The 20,486-nt window shown below is 37.9% G+C and overlaps 1 protein-coding gene across 2 annotated transcripts; it reads left to right on the top strand.

Moving 5' to 3' along the window:
- Window positions 1-78: 78 nt before the first annotated feature.
- klhl26 (kelch-like family member 26) lies at window positions 79-18,824 on the top strand. 2 transcript variants are annotated; one of them, XM_056266533.1, is made up of 5 exons: window positions 79-94; window positions 180-254; window positions 431-556; window positions 9,270-9,455; window positions 16,798-18,824. In XM_056266533.1, exons 3-5 carry the CDS (start codon window positions 507-509, stop codon window positions 18,377-18,379), a joined length of 1,818 nt encoding a protein of 605 aa, XP_056122508.1. In that variant the 5' UTR covers window positions 79-94; window positions 180-254; window positions 431-506; the 3' UTR covers window positions 18,380-18,824. The 2 variants fall into 2 exon arrangements, with proteins under 2 accessions (XP_056122508.1, XP_056122507.1); XM_056266532.1 differs by having other exon boundaries at window positions 85-254.
- Window positions 18,825-20,486: the final 1,662 nt, after the last annotated feature.

Below are 20,486 nucleotides of genomic sequence, written 5' to 3'. Positions count from 1 at the left end.
GAAATGACCACGCCCCTTACGTCAAGAACTGCGCTTTTTGACAGCGAGAGAGATTATGTATGATAAAAACATTGCAACAAACTCGCCAGGCTAGGTATAAATGCATTATTCCCCCCATGCAAATGTATTTACATGAATACACGTGCTTTATTCTGATTAGCTGTGTCATTTGGGGGCAGATGTAATGCGAAGGAGCTCGTGAGCGCGCAGCTGAAACCGCGGGGTCGAGCAGAGAGGGTGAGAGGCGCGTGCAGGTGAGCTGAACAACTCTGTACTAGTGTTCAGGCCCCACAATATTAATGCAGTAGAAATCATTACTTTCCTTTCTAATGTTCTCATTGTCTCGTAGCAGACTATGCACTTGAAACTGTAAGTATGATATGGGTTGTTGTTGTTGTCATTGACGTGTTGTATTCCCTATTTTATTAAGACTGAGAATGGTTTGCGGTTATTTGGGCTTCTGCACATGATGACCTTCCTCATCCTCATCCTCATCCTCGCTGAGCATGGCGGAGTCAGATGGTGTGGAGTTCTCTGTGAATCGAGCTCAAAGCAGGTATGCATCGGATGTAGCATGAACTGTGGCATACGAGGCGTTTGATGCATGCATAGAGAGAGGTTGCTCCAAAATTCAACAGGGTTAAGTGCTAATATTAGTAAAGAAAACTAAATTCATTGGTTTTATTATTCAGTCTTTATTTAGACATTTTTTGAATATTAGGTGCACTCAGTAATGTTTTGTTAAAGTTTTATACGTAAAGAAATGAAAAGTACTTTTGAAAAATATCATTACAATGATATTTACCCCAACATATATAATGAAGAAGGCTTCAGACATATTTTTCAAGAAAAAAATTGTTTTTGTTTTGCATGGAGTGGGTCGCCCTCTTATGGGCGCAGCCATGTTGACATCACATGACCAGCTGTGTAGGAATTGCATTTCATCTGTCCTGTATTGGTAATTCAGCGATATTAAGAGTTTTTTGGGTTTTTTTTTTACATTTATTCCTATCAGTTGGATATAAATTGAAAGTTGTCATTGTGCATGCTCTTTCCCCTATTTTTACGTTTAGATTGCCTTTCAAAACTAAAACACTAATAATTTAAGAATGTTTAATGTAATATTTAGCAAATTTTTAAATTAGTATCCATTATTTATACTGTACATTAGGGCTGCAACTAATGATTATTTTGTTAATCGATTAATCTGTTGATTATTTCATTGATTAATCGATTAATCAGATAAAAAAAATCCACAAATTATATTTTAAATAAAAAAATTAATTAATTTAAAACTATTATTTCATATCCTTCCCAATGTTGTCCTCAAAATAATGTGAAATATGAAGGCTATGAAAACAAATATAGGGAATGTATCTATGTAGGCTATACATTGTTTGTTCAAAAAAGGGTTAATTAACATTACATTCTAAACCAAAAAATATCAACTGGTTATTTACCATTTTAAAGCAGAAGTTAAAATGACTAAATCAAAAATTTTAATAAACGGAGCAATTCCAAGAGGGTCCTCAGACTCCTCACACCATCGGTGCTCGGGCCCTAATAAACAGAAACAAAAGCACAAAATGTTAACTTGTACAAGGTATGAGGAACACACACATTTACTCGACTGAACATAATAGCCTCAGGGCCGGATTAAGAATTCAGAGGCCCCTGGGCACAATGTCTTGGGCAAATGTAGTTTGTTCAAGGACATTTTAATTTGGCATTAACAGTTTTACTGACTTAAAAGGAACTTGATTGTACTATGCTGGAGTAAAGTTCATAAATGATCGTTCTTTCCCATAGGATTTTGTAAAACTATGTAGGGTGAGATAGTTTTGTAAACCTCTGTCCCTCAAGAGGGGGTTCGGGGGCATGCTTCCCCGCAAGAAAATTTTGTACATTTTAAGGTTAAAGGTGCTATATGGAACTTTTCTTCTAAAATGAATCCTTTTTTTATTGCCTGTGTGTAAAGGGGTTGTAATCACACATTACAATGATCCACTTGTTCCGTTTTGCTATTACCTCTGAAGGCCAGTATTCCTATTTCAATGTGAAGTCTCGGGGTCGGATTTTCTGCGAAATCCATCGGATGTGACGTGCATGCGCGCTCCCGAGCCTCTCTCCTTTTAATATACAGTCTATGCGACGGCACTGCAGCTAACGACATGAGTCTGATAACACCAAAAAACGACCTGCCTCCAGCACAACACACACTCCAACACAAACTCCACATAAATATAAAAAACAAAACAAAAATGTATCTGCTGAAGCTCGTCAGGCGAAACGTGAATCGGATCGGCTTAGGACGAAAACACGGATCAACATCGGCAGAGCGTTTGAATTATGGAGAGACCTCCGCTATTTATATTGTGATAAATTACAAGTTTTCAGATATGCTGAAATAAATAATGGTAAACTGTAATGAAATAGCAAGGTGAACTACAACATACATGAGACATGAAATTAATACAAAAGACTCTTCCAGGATAACAAAAAGTAGGTGCTTTAGGATGTAACTTTTATTTTATGTACACTCATCCCACTACTATCATATTGTTTATAATACACATTTCCAGACACGTTCAGTACAGTAATGTTACTTCCTACGATCTTACTGTTACACTGAAATTGTTCAGTCTAGTCACTAACCGTTTTCGTTATCATATTATACATTCATCTATGTTGACATTGCGCTGCCTGATTGTGAAAGATACACGAATAGTTAATGAAATGCCTTATGCTAACACCACATGCCGGCTAAATGCAGTCAATGTAACGTTATCATGGTCCGAGCATGGAGCATTAGTTCAACGTCAAGCTGATAAAAGTAGCCTATTATTGTAACGTTGCAGTGGGAGTTTACATGAGTTTCCAGCATGTTGTGTGATGCTTTCTCCGGTGTGTTGAAAGTCTCAGTGTGGCCGGTACCATGAGTGCTCGCTCGTGTGTTCGAGCACGCCCAAGAGCACGAGCGCTCTTGTAAAAATTGGTTGCAATCTGAAACATCACCGATAGATGCCGCTAAAAATACATATAGCACCTTTTAGTGCATCAATCTGGTGCACTTTGAGAGCTCAAAATTAAGAGCTTCAACCCATGAACTGTGCACAAAGAAAAAGCACTGACTTGTACCTGGACATTAAAGAGGGCTCAAACATTTTTTTTTAGTTATGATATAGAGTCTCAGTCTACATTACATTATCACTGGTGTTTTAGGATGCCAAACAATTATTATAATAATGATTTATATAATTATTCCTATGACGTAAAATCCATATAGCCTATAAATGTACTATATGAAAATAGAATATTTCAAAAGTATATTTTACATTACACTATAGTATAGGAAAATTACAATACTTTTGTCCTAATTTCACTTGCAAGAAATAAACCCTTGAGCTTTTATTTTGGAGAAACCACCAGATCACCATGCTGAGCAAAGTGCAAACTTTTCTTTAAATCACGCTGCACAAACAGACTGCCTATATAGGCTACTTAAAGTATTTTGCTGTTTTATAAAGGCGCAAAGCCATTTCACGGTTTCAATTTTAGTTTGTTGGCAAAATATAACGCTAGAGACCTTTATTTTAGTGTATAAATTTTACATCTCTTATGTGTTGGGAAAAGGGAGAAGAGCGAGTTCGGCAAAGCGCGGATTCGAACTCGGGTCGAACGCGTCAAAAGCTACTTTCAAGCACCTCATGCCCTATGACCTATGCCACTGTAGATATTTAGTGGTGGGCGTCTTTTTGCCAAAAAGACAGGAAAATATACGCTCCGTTATCGGAAATGTAAAAAAAGAAGGATTTTTTTCTTCCACTCGCATGGGTCCCATAATGCCCATTGGATAATCCGGCCCTGGGTGCCCCCCGATTGGCTGGTGCCCCTGGGCACTCGCCCAATCCCGTCTATGGATAATCCGGCCCTGAGTAGCTTAATGATTTTACATTTATAGGCTACTCCAACAATAGTCCCTTTACTGTTACTGCTCTCATTAAAATACTTGTGTAAATAAAAATACTTGTAAAATAAAACGATTACTTGTGTTAAATGTAGAAATTTAAATCTAGATCAAATTTCTAACAAGAAATATTTCAGGAAAATGAGAAAAGGATATAACTGTAAAATGTAAGTTATGCTTTGAGGAAAACATGCCTCAAAAGCATTAAACAGCACATGCATCTGTCAAAGCAGGAGAGGGCAAGCCGCGGTAAATGCGTAGGCTTTGGGTTGAAGCTCTTCAAGGTGTATAAGCCATTTCTGAGAAACACTGTTGATATTTGAAATTGACACCCAAATAAACACACCCCAACCCAGAAGAAACACACCCCTCCCTTCATTGGTCCACCCCCATAAGTATGCCATCAAGTGAAACAGCTGTGATTCAACAACTACAACATATATAACTATAACTTGGTTATATGAAACTATGGAAGTAAAATAATCACAAATGTTTTTTAAACAAAAAAGCTGGTTGAATTGCACTAAAAAAAAAAAAAAAAAAAAAAAATAGGCATTGCATTAACACTGCTTGCATTTTAATGCATTGTAATTTTAGGGCATTTTGAATATTTAAGCTGTGAATATTTCAATTCAAAACATTTCACACACATTTTCATTATTAAAAATTCAATAATTCATATTCAACTTTCAGATTTCACTTCGAAAGTGTTCATTCTGTTTAAAATACAACCTATAATATTCGACAGGCAATTTTCAGTCCATTTTATTTTTCCTTACAAATTCGCTTCCACAAATTCAGTGTTTCAAGTTCGACAGAAAATTCGACATTTGACATCTGGGAACGGCAGGAATAGAAGTAGATTACCGACTAACAATCTCCATTGCTGTTAGTCGACCTCACCAGCAGTTGGTGCAAGCGGCTGTCTATGAAGACCAGAGCGAGAGTCATTCATTCATTAAAAACGGATTTACAGAAATGGAGCAAGCGGTCAGTATGTGTGATGTTTATCAGGACCAGTAGAAACTATATATGGGAAAGCTGACAAAGACACAAAAGCTGTGTTTACATTTAAGTCTTCACAGTTAGTTTTGCACATTTGCAGTTTTCTCTACCGTGAACATAACGTTATTCCCCGATGCTGACGTACAGATCAAACGTTAAATCTGAGGAAGTAGACAGATTTCTCTCGGTTGTTTAGTTTCCTTAACTTTATATCGCGGAGCTGTGCTTCAGAACTGGGGGTTCCCTCAGTATTCCCTCCAGGACTCCCCTGCCGTCGCGTAAAGTAGCTTAATGGACTAATCGCCTATAGTGATATAAAATACTAAACTCGCACCTTATCAGGGATGTAGGCTAGGCAAGCAGATGGACTCAGAATATGAACGTATTGCGCAAAGTTTCACGCTTAGCATTTCCCAGTGAAATACTGGCAGGCTTGACATTGAACGTTTGATATTTGCAAGTTAAAGTATAAAGTTCCGTATTAATTACAAGGTATTGCTTTTGACCTATAAAGCTCTAAATGGTTTAGCTCCAGTCTATTTAACGGATCTTCTATCGCCCTATAATCCATCGCACTCTTTAAGATTACTAAATTCGAGGCTTCTGGTCATTCCTAGGATATCCAGATCCACCAAAGGAGGGAGAGCATTTTCACATTTAGCTCCGAAGCTCTGGAATAGCCTTCCTGATATTGTTCGTTGCTCAGACTCGTTCTCCCAGTTTAAAACTAGACTAAAGACGCATCTATTTAGCCAGGCATTCATATACATTTTTTATCTTACAGTTACTGTAAATTCGGCCTCTACTTCATAAACGCCAGAGGAGAACTGGCCCCGACTGAGCCTGGGTTCTCCCAAGGTTTTTTTTTCTCCATTGGGTCATCTGATGGAGTTTTAGGACACCATCTGGTCACTTGATGGAGTTTTTCGGTTCCTTGCCACTGTTGCCTTTGGCTTGCTCAGTTGGGGATATTCAAATTAAATGACCCATCATACCATTGATCAGCTCTACCAAACTTGGATGTCGTTTTCCAGTAATAAACAAACACTGTTAAGTTCTTTTGATTGATACTGTGAAGCAGCTTTGATACAATCTGTATTGTGAAAAGCGCTATATAAATATATTTGACTTGACTTGACTTGACTTAAGGGACTGTGTGAGGGACCAAGCAGTCAAGGGCAAAGAATGCAGGATTTCCAAACAAAGAAAATTATTTATTAAATGCCAAACAAAGTTACAAATTAAATTAATTGAAAACTGAACAAAATAAAGTCAGGTCTAGGCCCATAAAAAGGGTCAACTGAACAGAACCAAACTTAACATGTATTCAAACCAACTAAGCAAACCAAACTAAACAAAAAACATGACCTCCCAAATGACACACATGGGGAACTTGTATACACAAAGGACTAGTCCATTACTCATACACAGGGAATAACAAACATCACTTAACTTTAGGTCAATTAACTTGCAAATATGAAACGTTCAATGTCAAGCCTGCCAGTATTTCACTTTCATTTCACTTTCACTTGCTCCATTTCTGTAAATCCGTTTTTAATGAATGAATGACTCTCTCACCCATTGCTCTGGTCTTCATAGACAGCCGCTTGCACCTCCTGCTGGTGAGGTCGACTAACAGCAATGGAGATTATTAGTCGGTAATCTACTTCTATTCCTGCCGTTCCCAGATGTCAAATGTCGAATTTTCTGTCGAATTTGAACCACTAAATTTGTGGATGCGAATTTGTAAGGCGAAATAAAATGGACTGAAAATTGCCTGTCGAATATTATAGGTTGTATTTTAAACCGAATGAACACGTTGGAAGTGAAATCTGAAAGGTGAATATGGATTAATGAATTTGTAAAAATGATAATGTGTGTGAAATGTTTTGAATTGAAATATTCACTGTTTAAATATTCAACCATGTTGAATTTCAGCCCATACAAATGCAAGCCCTAAAAATACAATGCATTAAAATGCAAGCACGGTTAATGCAATGCCTATTTTTTTTTTGTCAAATAAGTGCAATTCAACAAGCTTTTTTGTTTCAAAAACATTTTTCATTATTTTACTTCCATATGAAACATGGCAAAACCAATGTTACTCTCATATCAAGTAGAAACAAAGCAACCCCGGCACCCGTTTTCAGGCCTACCCATTCTAACATCTCTCCAACGCTGGAAAACTTTTCCAATATTAACCACTGACTTTTTTCTCTTTGATAATATTTCAGCCATTTCACTTTCTTCAGTCTTTCAACAAATGTCCCACCTGCTCACTCACCCACTATTGCTGATTGGATACAAGATTTGTGGTGCTCGATCTGATCCACTTTTTTTGATCCATTTTCCACAGTCAGGATTATGTACAAACACCTTTTTTCAGCACACACAGAACAGACATCTAACAAATATTCACAAAATTGTTTGTTTGGGTGGTGATTTCAATTATCAACAGCAATTCTCAGAAGCGCTTACTTCACCTTTAATATAAACTAAAGCATTCTCGTGTTTTGGTTTGGGTCATGCACCTGTCCTGTAACAGTTCACTCTGTATCCTCCACTATTTTCCATATGCGTTTTGTCCATAGAAATGTGTTAATTCACTACACACAGACACGGCTAATCAATAATCAATTTCATTGTTGATTTTCATTATAATCAATTTTATTGATTAGTTTTTTCAGCCTAATGTACATTAGAATTATGTCAAAAGTTCACATGCAGAATATAGGAGATGATTGATTTTCATTTGAATGTTTAATTCAATTAATTTTGACAGACTAATATAAGGGATTAATATGTTGTTATCAGCCATAATATGATAACATTTTAGTCTACAGGGATGGGCAAGCTCTGTCCTGGAAGGCGACTGTCCTGCAGATTTCAGCTCCAACCCTAATCAAACACACCTGAACCAGCTAATCAATGTCTTTAGGATTACTAGAAAACTACAGGTAGGTGAGTTTTATCAGGGTTGGAGCTAAACTCTGCAAGACAGTGGCCCTCCAGGTAGGGTTAGGTATCATTTGAACTCTAGCGATTCAGCTTAATTCCCAGTTTCGATTCTAATAAGATGAATACAAACATTTAGATATCAAACATATTTATTCTGTGTTTTTTTTTTTTTTTGCTGTCTTTGGCTGCATTTACACTGCAAGTCTTAATGCACAGATCCGATCTTGTGACCATATCAGATTTTTTGGCCCACCTGTTTACATTCACTTTAGACAGGACTGGTATCCGATATGTGTTTACATTAAATCCTGGCCAAAATAATTTTTGGTGATCATTTACTATGCACATGCTAGACCCTGGTTTTGAATGGCCTTGCTTTTCAAATTATTTATATATCATGTTGGGTGATAATGATTATTTGCCAGCATGGATAAGATAACAGCTGTCATGACTCATGAATGTTTTAAAGTAGAGAGAGAGAGATAATTAATTACAGTGAAGTTATCACCTCATTGCTGAGAAATATAATGTAGCTTTCAGTAGTGAAGCTGTTTTGTTTATAAAAGTCACGGGCAGAGGTTGAAAACCAGCTCCTGATTGTTTCTGTGTTCGTGCAATTTCTTTTCTTTACAAAGATAAATATAAAGTTTCCTCCTCAAAAAGCTGTGAGCGAGTGCATACAGGCACGTCTGTCTTATAATACAACATTAAGCTATCTTTGTGAATAAACGTGTCATCCTCGCCTTGTAGTGGCTTTTTGATTGGATTTTTTTTGATTGGATTTTTTTGTGCCAGTGTAAATGCTTGTCTCTGTTGCAGCTGAATACCATGAACAAAAACAACTAGACTAAGTAATAGACATTTCAAACATTATTAAAGACAAGTAAGCAGTCAGTATTAAAATAAGAACAAATAAACTAATTAGAATTGGCTAAAATAAATACAACTGAACAAATTTCAGGAACAGAAAATAACTCTGCATGGTTTTCTTTTGTTATAAATACTATAGATTAATCCTTATTAAAGTTACAAAAATGATTCCATCAAGATCAGTCAATAAAATTCCAACGACTGCTTGTTGCTTGGTTTTTGTGGAGCTTATGGGTTCTGTATCCAAATAGGTTATTTATCCGTTCTTTTGAATAATTTAAAAGTAAGTGCTATTACAGGGATCATGTTGATGCGTCAGTTTAGAAACTGAGACCAATTGGTGGAGCGTCAGGAAACCGCAAACTCATCAAGCTACTTCTGAAGTTCTGTGGGCTGTGTAGCCAGAGACAATGATCAGGGAGTGGTGAGAGATACAATTCCTCGTAAACTGATTCTCTTTCTTTTCCAGCATGGCTAACAACAAGAATAGCGCGCTCCGTTGTACTTTCTCGGCCCCCAGCCACAGCAACACTCTCCTGAGGGGGTTGTCTGCGTTGCGTGATCAAGGTCAGTTGCTGGATGTGGTTCTGGCCATTGACAACGAGCGCTTCGAGGTTCACAAAGCGGTTTTGGCCTCCTGCAGTGACTACTTCAGGTGAGATATACACAGTTTGTTAACACCAGCCAACTGAGCTGTAAATCGAGAAATAAGTTACAAGGTTAATCCTTGTCTTATTGATGACCCAATTAAACCACGTGGCTACTGCATATATAGACTTAGATATATAAGATATAGATTTTGTCAGTGTTAAAGGGGTCATAACATGGATTTTTTTAATTAATTTAATGTTTCTTTAGGCTTTTTTTTTTTAAACAAACAAAAAGTTGTATATTCACGAAAAATATTTATTTTCAACCCTCATTCTGGCCCTTCTGTTGTGATTGGCTAACGCATGGGAAAAAAATATTAACAGCCCCCTGCTATTGTATGTAAGTGTAAGTAAAGCATTATCCATTTAAAACCACCATTTACAGGCAAAGCAAAGCATCATTAGTCTAATTACAGTTGCAAACAGTTGTCAGATCCAATACAGTTGACTGATTCATTTTTCAACAAAAATCTTTTGCAAACTCTTTTGCACTATGCCTTGTTTACAAAACAATCTGCAGTCTAATTCTCCAAACAAACATATAAACCTCCGACGCGATCCGGGATGCCATTAAAAATAATCTGCCAGTTCCTGACGCTGGGATCCTTCTGAAGGCTGTACAGATGCTAGCATGGTTTTTAAACTGGACGCATCAAAGCAAATGTTTTTTTTACTTTTCCATTTGTCCTGTTGTCGGGAGTAGAAGCACATGGAGTACATCAGAAATTGAACGGGTATACTGTATACTGTATTCGGCGTCAGTGATTACATTGGGTTCTATTTGCTTTTGACGTGTTAAGTGGGCCAAATATTCATCAGTATCTTGCTCTGGAGGCAGTCATATTCAAAAGTTCCCACAATATCCAAACAAGCTATTTTTGGAGCTTGGTTAAATTAATGCTCTTTTTGTACGTAGGAGGTTGTTTTAAGCTATACAACTTGGATATTTTAATGGTATACTCTTATATGCCAAAAAAATCAAGGACATTTTGATTTCTCATGTAATGCCCTTTTAAGGAGTACACTAACATATAGATGGTTTCAAAACTATTAGACATAAATTAAATATACAAACCTAATATAGTTATAAGCTGCGGGTCAAATGAGACACTACAGAGACACAAACCAGAACATTTGTTGGCATTAAAGCACTGAAAGCAGAATGAAATACCAAGAAGGATCTAGAATAGATGAGGTGCTGCTGTGTACACTCCCAAAATTTGAGCATAAGCCCAAAAATGATTGATGCTTGAAGTTCATTAGCCATTTGAACTACAGGCATAACCACTATTGAGTTGTTTGCATGAAATTGTTAAAGGGATAATTCATATAAAATGAAAGGTATGACATAACTTTCATTTTATATGAATTATCCCTTTAACATTACGAAACCTCATGTTTAGGACTGCATGATATTGGAAAACACTGTAAATGCGATATTTTGTTTTTTATATATATATATGAAAACAATTTCACCAGATGACTGGAAAAGCTCTATTGGGAAAGAATTAATCTTCTAAAATGATTGGGGGGATTTTAGAGTGAAACAAATTACAAAATAAATACAATAAAACAAAGATACAAATGAAATAAACAGGTAAGTCTAACAGTATTCAGTCCAACAGTATTCATTTGAATAATCAAATGTAAAATAACACTGCATAGTCTTCACTGTATACATTTAAATTATTCTTTGTTACAGCTACAAAAGTGATTTTCTCTTTGTATTTTGTTGTGATTAACATCTATGACACAGACAGCAGCAGGACAATTGTGCTGCTGTCACTTTAAGACCGAATGCACGGATCCAATATATTGATACGAATCCATTTTTCTTATTTGTCCCTTCTAGCACAAATAGGTGTGAATGGAATTCGTTATTCGCGTGGTGTTGCTCTGTTAAAACTATAAAAGAAGACGTGCAAGTCTTCTTTCGTGTCTTCTTACGCTCTGATAATTACAATCACTTGAATGTTTAAACTGACAGCTTTGCAATTAATCCGAGAATCATGTGCGTTTCAAACCGTGGTGCCTGGTCCGTACAGATCATATGATCATTATACTTGACATCGCACATCTTGCAATATGACTATCGTGGATATGCACATTGTGATATCGATGCTAAAATGATTTATAGTGCAGCCCTAGTTGGCATGCAGAGAGATAATAACTAGTATGTGAGCAATAGAGATGTGCTATATGTATTTCATGTTGATAAAATCCTTTGCACCTGCTTACCGTTGTTCATTGTGAGGTAATCATTCATCATAGTCTCTCAACCTGTTTTTAAGGTTGCAGATATAAATACACTTTGGCTATGTCTCATTTCAAAGGCTGTGTCCTCCGGAGGTCGCATTTGTTGGCCGCATACATCATTGAGGCTGCTTCATTTTAATAAACTGACCCCTATATTCCAAATTCAATAAGAAATTTATGCTTCACTAGGAATTTCGGTCAATTTTATAATGGTCACTGTTCTGAAATAAGACTCCTTTTATGACGTATGCGGCTGACAAATGTACCTCCAGTGGACGCAGCCTTCGAAATGAGACGCAGTGTAAAACTGAGAATTAAGCAGAAGCGTCAACCGAAGCGCACAGCTCTGATAATGTATTTTTGCAACTGCGCATCACAATCCACTACTAGTGTGACGCAGGACTCCAGTGCTGTATTAAATTTGCTCAATTTAAGTTACTAATTGCATAAGCAAATTTGTGCTGGGGTAACATGGCTCATATACAGTGCCTTCCGAAAGTATTTGTAATTTTTTTTTCACATTTTGTTGCAGGCTTAATTTAAAATGTTCCATGTTCTGCTCTGTCAGTGCGCGCAAGCCTTTCAAAGTATACTACTTTGGCCGTGAGTGCGGAAAGATGCGCTATCTAGTGGAATTTGTTTTCAAAGCGCTCAAGTTACTTGGACATGCGCTGTTGTACACGAACTAACTGCATGGTCACCAAAATTGGGCTGCACGCGAACGTCCGCGGACCCTCTTGATGTCGGAAATTATGGAGGAGACGACGACAATTACGGACGAAGTATACTTTGGGCTTTATGCTAAACTGTAGAATGATGTGCAAAAAAGTAATTAAAATCCCTCTATTCACCATAATGACAGATAAAAACTTTGCAAATTTATTAAAAAGGAAAACCTAAAATAATTACATTGCATATGTATTCATACCCTTAAAGGGTTAGTTCACCCAAAAACTAAAATTACCCGAATGATATATGATAAAAGTCCTCCACACAGCTCAGAGGGGTTAATGAAGGCCTTCTGAAGTGAAGTGATGCGTTCGTTTAAGAAAAATATCCATATTTAAAACTTTATTGACTAAAATAACTAGCTTCCGGCAAACAGCCGTACGCATCGATTTACGGTGGAAGAGTGACCCTTTATGCATGACGTAATGACTAACGTGGAAGCGCAGAGGATAGAGCAAAACAAAACACCAGTTAAGAATTAGAAGTCTAAAACGACACGAGAGGCGTCTAAACTTACGATACTCCTACATCCTACGTCATACATGCGCCACAAGAGTAACTTGTGACGCAAGTCGACTTGCGTAGTATGCGTATGGTCGTCTGCTGGAAGCTAGTTAATTTAGTTGATAAAGTTTTAAATATGGATATTTCTCTTACACGAACGCATCGCTTCACTTCAGAACGCCTTTATTAACCCCCCTGAGCCGTGTGGAGGACTTTTATCATGGATGGATGCACTTTGATGGGCTTCAAAACCGAAACAAACAACCATTCACTGCTATTATAAAGCTTGGAAGAGTCAGGACATTTTTTAATAGAACTGTCTCTGATTGTATTTGTCTGAAAAAAAGAATGCCATATACACCTATGATGGCTTGAGGGTGAGTAAATCATGGGCTAACCCTTTAACTAAGTAATTAGTTGAAGCACCTTAATAGCTTTTTGGGTTATGATGTGACACTCTGATGTGCACATATGCATTTTGGGGATTTTTTGCCATTCTTCTCTGCAGCAGCAGCTCTTGTATTGTCTTGGCTGTGTGCTTAGGGTCATTGTCCTGTTGAAAGGTGAATCATCTGCCCAGTCCGAGGTTCTGAGTGCTCTGGACCAGATATCTTTGTAATTTGCTGCATTGAGCTTTCCTTCAATTCTGATGAGTCCCGGGTTCCTGCTGCTGAAAAACACCCCCACAGCATGATGCTGCCACCACTGTTCTATACCTTTTGGATGGTGTTGTGCTGGTGATGAGCGGTGCTTGGGTTCCTCCAGACATGAAATTTGGAGCTAAGACCAGAGAATCTTGTTTCTCACAGTCTGAGAGTCCTTTGTGTGCTTTTTCCCTAAATTCCAAGTGGGTTTTCATGCCTTCACTGAAAACCCACTTCACTTTTGTTGACAGGTGTGTGCCTTTCCAATCATGTCCATTCAATTTAATTTGCCAAAGGTTAACTCAAATGGAAGTGTAGAAACATCCCAAAGATGATCCAGCTAAATTGAAATGCTCCTGAGCTAAATTTCAAGTGAACCAGAGAAGTGTATGAATACTTGTGCAATGTAATTACTTCAGTTTTTATTTTTAATAAATTGGGACATTTATAACAAATCTTTTGTTATTGTTATTTTGTTATTGCTTTGTCATTATGGTGTACGGATTGTAGATTGGGAAAAAATAACTTAATGCAGTTTACGACAAAAGATTTTTTCTGTTTTGTTTGTAATAAAGGGCCTAATATGTAAGGGATAATATACATCCAGCTTGTTACTTTATATTCCATAACAATCTACAAAACAATCATCCTGGCAACAAGACGAGTAGTCATTTTCAATACAGTCGCTAAGTGGACGAAAGCTGGCGTCAGTCACAGTTTTGTATACAGCGGTGTTGTTATTGGCAAAAGTCATTATCAGAAAATAACAAACCTCGGAATGTTTAAGTCAATAGAAAACTGTACGCATGCTGATTCCGATACGTTAAAATATGCGCTTTAAGTAATAAATGGATTAACATATTTTTCTCTTTCTCTTGGACACACTAAGAGAGAGAAAAGCTGCATATACTACGAAAAGATTGATAAAACTTTCTTGCTAGGTTTAAAGGCTAGATTTTTTTTCATGTTTTTTAACAGGCTGGCAATCCAAAGGAGACATATGCAGCTACACCACAGTATAATAGCTTAATGGTATCATAGTTAATGTGACTAACCGTTGTGGATGCGATGTCTCATAAAATTGTATATTGTCACTCCGGTGTCTTTAATTGTTTTCCCACATTCTTTGCATCTAGACGATTTGACATGTTAATAAAACCAAATGTAAGCTCCTGCCATGTTTAATAGGACTCTTATGACATTTCAGAGTTTACGCACAATACACAGACCTGCGTAATCGAATTCTATGACAAGGGTCCTATCTAACATGACATGTAGGGAAATATGTGACGCAGATCTTATAAAAACCAGTCATTCAAATAAAACACAAATTACTTTATGATATCAGTAGTTAAGGATTAAAGTCTTCAGTTGTTTTTAAAATATTCACGAGTCCTTTGTTGAGTCGGGTCAAGTCTGAAGTCATTTCAGGCCGAGTCCGAGTCAAGTCTGAAGTCTATTAAAGTGCGACTTGAGTCCTAGTCACTAACTCGAGTGCCCATCTCTGGTGCGAGCTATACTGTGTGTGTGTGTGTTACAATGCAGCAGCGCATAAGTTTAGAATGGCGATTAAATGTACAATAAGCGGTTTAAAACGTGCATTCACCCGATACATTTTGAGCATCCAGATGGTATAATCATACATATCTTGTGGAGGGCTCTGAGTATGCATTTATTGTTCCTTTTAACTGTTGGAAACAAGCGTAAAATGTGACTTCAAAGATTTCCTGTTGCGCTCCATAGGCACGAGTGGCTAGTCGACATCAAGCTTAAAGCGTCATGGCAGAGCATTAAGGTTGACTAGTCTGTGCAACCCCTAGGCTGCAACAAAAAACGTATAGAAAAAATTAAGGGGTACGAATAATTCCACAAGCACTGTATATAATACATTATATGGACAAAAATACTGGGACACCTGACCATTACACCAACATTGCATTCTAAATATAGACATTAATATGGAGTCGGTCCCTCCTTTGCAGCTATAACAGCTTCCACTCTTGGGAATGTTCCCACTCCACGTGTGGGAAGGCTTTCCACAAGATTTTTGGAGTGTTTCTGTGGGAACATTTGCCCATTCATCCAGTAGAGCATTTTTGAGGTCAGACATTGATGTTGGACGAGAAAGCCTGGCTAGCAATCTCCGTTCCAGCTCATCCCAGATGTGTTTGATGGGGTTGAGTTCAGGGCTCCATGTGAGGATTGTTTACATTAGACTAGAGTGCGCTCTGCGCCGCATGCACACAGTGCTTATACATGTGGGGATTGTTTACATCAGAGTGCGCACGTGTTTTGCGGAGCATATACGCAGTGTTTAAGCGGTTGATGGAAAATTAGCTAATGCGCGTTCTAAAAGTCTAAATTCGAATCTTTTATTTTTCACAGTATTTTGAAGTGCCCGCGATAACAATATCGTCCATATTCATTACCGCGATTTATCGCATTACCGAATACCGGCACATGTCTATTATCACATTACCACACTTGAATTCACTGATCTCTTCAGAATGTCTCATGTACTCCTGTGGTAATGGGTCTGATTGAAACATCTGAATTCAAGAATTACGAGGTGTGTCCCAATTCTTTTGTCCATATAGTGAATGTATGATATGTGAAATGCATCAGTGAATGTTTGCACCTTATGTAATAGTTATGTATGAGTCCCTCAGTTGTTCTCCTGTGTAAAAAGATGACATTGCAGTTCTTTTTAAAGAATGGCCAAATATGCGCTTGTGAACCATTCCCTTGGCCATTTTGTCAAGTTCAAACAGTGTGAAAAACGATGAAAGCTTGCTCGACCCTGCGCAGCTCGTTACAGTATTGAGTTCTGATTGGTTGATCACTGTTATTTATAGTTTGTTAATTACCACAAACACTAACAATGTCTTCTATGAAACACAGGTATCTGTTAACATCTCAGAAAATGTATCACCCTTTAAAGCACTGAAACAGCCCGAGACATCTTGAACATACAAATTGAAGATCTTGTGTGAACATATCCATCAAGTTTATAATGTTTTGGGTCAAGCCTTCATTTTTATTAATATTCTTTTTTTTTTTTAATGCCTACTTAGAAAATGACTGGGAAAAATATTTCCGGAACCAAGGCTGCTAAAAATGTGAGCAGTCACTTTAGGGTTAGCTTAAAAATTTGCAGATTCTTTCTTCACAATTTGAACAGAAGTGTAAAATCTTTTCTTCTTGATCCATACAGAGCCATGTTTACTGGAGGAATGAAGGAGTCAAACCAAAATACCATAGAGCTAAAAGGTCTTTCAGCCAGAGGACTGAAGCACATTATTGATTTTGCCTACAGTTCTGAGGTCACTTTGGACTTGGACTGCATTCAGGATGTTCTTGGTGCTGCTGTCTTCCTGCAGATGGTGCCTGTGGTGGAGCTTTGTGAGGAGTTCCTGAAATCAGCCATGAGTGTTGAGACTTGTCTCAATATCGGCCAGATGGCCACCACTTTTAGCCTCTCGTCCCTTAAACAGTCGGTTGATGCTTACACGTTCCGTCACTTCCTGCAGATAGCACAGGAGGATGATTTCCTTCACATTCCAATGGAACGACTGGTTTTCTTCCTTCAGAGCAACAAGTTGAAGAATTGTAGTGAGATCGACTTGTTCTATGCAGCGATCCGCTGGCTGCAGCATGACGGATCCAGACGATCTGCAGCCAGCGAAGTGCTCTGCCACGTGCGCTTCCCCCTAATGCGATCGTCTGAGCTTGTGGACAGTGTCCAAACGGTCGATATCATGGTGGAGGATGTGCAGTGTCGATACTTTCTCCTAGAAGCCTTCAATTATCAGATCCTTCCATTCCGACAGCACGAAATGCAATCACCTCGAACTTCCATTCGCTCAGACGTTACGTCGCTCATTACTTTTGGTGGAACACCCTACACCGACAATGATCGCACTGTAAGCAGCAAAGTTTACTATCTGCCCGACATCACAGTGCGACAGTTCAAAGAGTTGACCGAAATGGAGATGGGATGCAGCCATGCATGTGTGTCGGTTCTCGACAATTTTGTGTACGTCGTGGGTGGGCAGCATTTGCAATATCGCAGTGGAGAGGGCGCAGTTGACATTTGCTTTCGCTATGACCCCCATCTGAACCAGTGGCTTCGAATCCAACCCATGCAGGAGAGCCGCATTCAGTTTCAGCTTAATGTACTGCATGGACAACTTTATGCTACAGGGGGACGCAACAGATCTGGCAGCTTGTCCTCTGTAGAGTGCTATTGTCCAAGGAAAAATGAGTGGACTTATGTGGATTCCCTGAAAAGGAGAATCTGGGGTCACGCCGGAGCTACATGTGGAGAGAAACTCTACGTCTCTGGAGGTTATGGGGTGTCTGTGGAGGATAAGAAGACTCTTCATTGCTATGATCCAGCTTTGGATCAGTGGGATTTCAAGTGTCCCATGAATGAGCCGAGAGTCCTGCATGCTATGATCAGTGTAAACAACCGTATTTATGCTCTCGGTGGCAGAATGGACCATGTTGACCGCTGCTTTGATGTCCTAGCTGTAGAGTATTACATTCCAGAGACCGATCAATGGACAACAGTCAGTCCAATGCGTGCTGGTCAGTCGGAGGCTGGCTGCTGCTTGCTGGATAAAAAGATATATATAGTTGGAGGATACAACTGGCACCTAAATAACGTCACAAGTATTGTGCAAGTTTATAATACAGAGACGGATGAGTGGGAAAGAGATCTTCATTTTCCAGAATCCTTTGCAGGAATAGCTTGTACACCTATTATACTTCCCCAAACAACCACTCAGCGCTAAGCACATATACTTACATTTGCTTACATGATTTAAGGCCTGTTCATGTTAATGACATGAAAGCACAAACATTCCTGATGACCCTTTTGAGAATGTGAAGCATCTTTCTACACACCACTCAAGCAGTATGTTGTTTTTGGCCCTTCTTGTAGATTGCCCCATTTTATACTAATGAGGGTTTCTGACAAGTGCCTGTGGGATTTGCGTTGACGACAGACTTGAATGGACCAACATCATATATATATATATATATATATATATTACTGGGTAATAATGTTTTTAACCTACATACACTTTTGTTTTCTTTCACAAACTAAGCAAGCACATTTCATTAGGCACTTTAATGTTCAATCAGTGATTTAATGACTTAAAACGGTGCATTCTCATGTTTTTACAAGGTATATACAGTATGTCAAATGACTGGATCATGTACATGGAACTACAGCACAATTTTTTTGTCATGATAATTGCATGTAATTTGAATGTGTAAAAAACCCTGCATTCTAAAAACTACCTATGCTGTTTTTTGTGCATTTATAGTATGATGATGTGTTTGATTACATTTATGTGTTAATGTTTTTCCCCCTAAATCCCTTTAAAGGGATGGTTCAGCCAAAAGTGAAAATTCTGTCATTAATTACTCACCATACCTGCAAGACTTCGGAACACATGAAGATCTTTCTGATGAAATCTGAAAAAAGATTGCAAAACTAATCCATATGAATTTATTTATTTATTTATAAACATATCTTTATTACGAGGATTAACCCCTTGAGATGAAACATCTCGTTTTCGAGGGGGTCCTCCAATACATCAAAGCAAAAAAAGAACCAAAACAGCAGAGCAAATGTCAAAAACAGTACAACAAAACACAACAACACACACACACACACACCAGCTCATAATGCTCAACCCCACCCCACCCAACACGATCCCCATAGATAAAATGACAGAAAAACAACCACATAACTAGCATTGCACAAGGTCAAGGAGTAAGAGTAACACAAAAAAACATTGAGGATAAGAATTACAATAATAATAAATAAATGAATAAAAATGAAGACATAAAAATTAGAAATAGTAAACACATGGCCAATGAAGCCCATGGTCCAACAAACAAAACTAGAAACAAAGACAAATATTACGAAGATATTCCACGAGGGCCCTTCGAAAAGCTGTAAGTGAAGTTAAAGAACGGATAAAAAGAGGAAGATTGTTCCAATCATATGGAGCCTTAAAACAAAATGCATATTTCCCTACTTGTCTTTTAACTCTAGGAACAACAAAAAAGATCTGATCATTGTATCGCAGGCTGTAAAGCGAATTATAAAGCACCAAGTGTTGCTTGAGATAAACTGGATAATTCAAGTAAAAACTTTTAAAAATAAACTGTAACCAGTGAGACTGTCTCCTGGCAGAAGGGGCCAACCAGGACAACTTACTGTACAACACACAGCGGTGTGTCCTGAAGGGACAACGGAGAACAAAACGGCAAAGACTGTTGTAGACCACATCAATGGAGTGCAAACAAGAAGCAGTAGTGTTCTGATAAATAATGTCGGCATAATCCAAAATAGGCAGTAGCAGCTGTAAAACTATTCTTTTCCTGACCGGAAAATTAAAACATTTAACAGATTGATAAAGTATTTTAAGACGAGAGTAAAGTTTGTTTGTCAATGCTTGTACATGAGTTTTGAAAGATAAGTCAGTTTCCAACCAAACACCAAGATATTTAAAGGTCTCAGTTGACTCTAAAGGAGAGGAATCAAGAAAACAAAGATTAAGGTTATTTTCACCTGTATCCAAGACTTGTCTATGGAACAATAAAGAGTAGGACTTTGATTTATTAAGGAGAAGTTTATTCGCCAATAGCCACTGCTGTATAGAATTTAAGTCATGCTGTAAAGCGATGTTTATCCCGGAGATAGTGGGTTTACTACAGTAAATGACTGTATCATCGGCATAAAGATGAATATTACAGTCTGTACAGCATAAGGGCATGTCATTAACAAAAATAGAAAATAATAATGGACCCAAAGAAGAACCTTGAGGGATGCCTTTTACTATGCCTGTATAATCTGACTGACAACCCTTGTAGGACACACTCTGA

This window comes from Rhinichthys klamathensis, unplaced genomic scaffold (genome assembly GCF_029890125.1).
Source record: "Rhinichthys klamathensis goyatoka isolate OS25496 unplaced genomic scaffold, OSU_Roscu_1.1 h1tg000249l_1, whole genome shotgun sequence".
NCBI lineage: Eukaryota > Metazoa > Chordata > Actinopteri > Cypriniformes > Leuciscidae > Rhinichthys > Rhinichthys klamathensis.
This window is presented reverse-complemented; position numbering and strand designations above follow the sequence as displayed.

What these genes read in the sequence shown, in the direction of transcription:
- klhl26 (XM_056266533.1), top strand. Translation starts at nt 507, where the DNA reads ATGGCGGAGTCAGATGGTGTGGAGTTCTCTGTGAATCGAGCTCAAAGC. An exon ending in GTGAATCGAGCTCAAAGCAG is followed by an intron (nt 557 to 9,269) that starts GTATGCATCGGA and finishes TTTCTTTTCCAG; the next exon opens with CATGGCTAACAACAAGAATA. An exon ending in TCCTGCAGTGACTACTTCAG is followed by an intron (nt 9,456 to 16,797) that starts GTGAGATATACA and finishes TGATCCATACAG; the next exon opens with AGCCATGTTTACTGGAGGAA.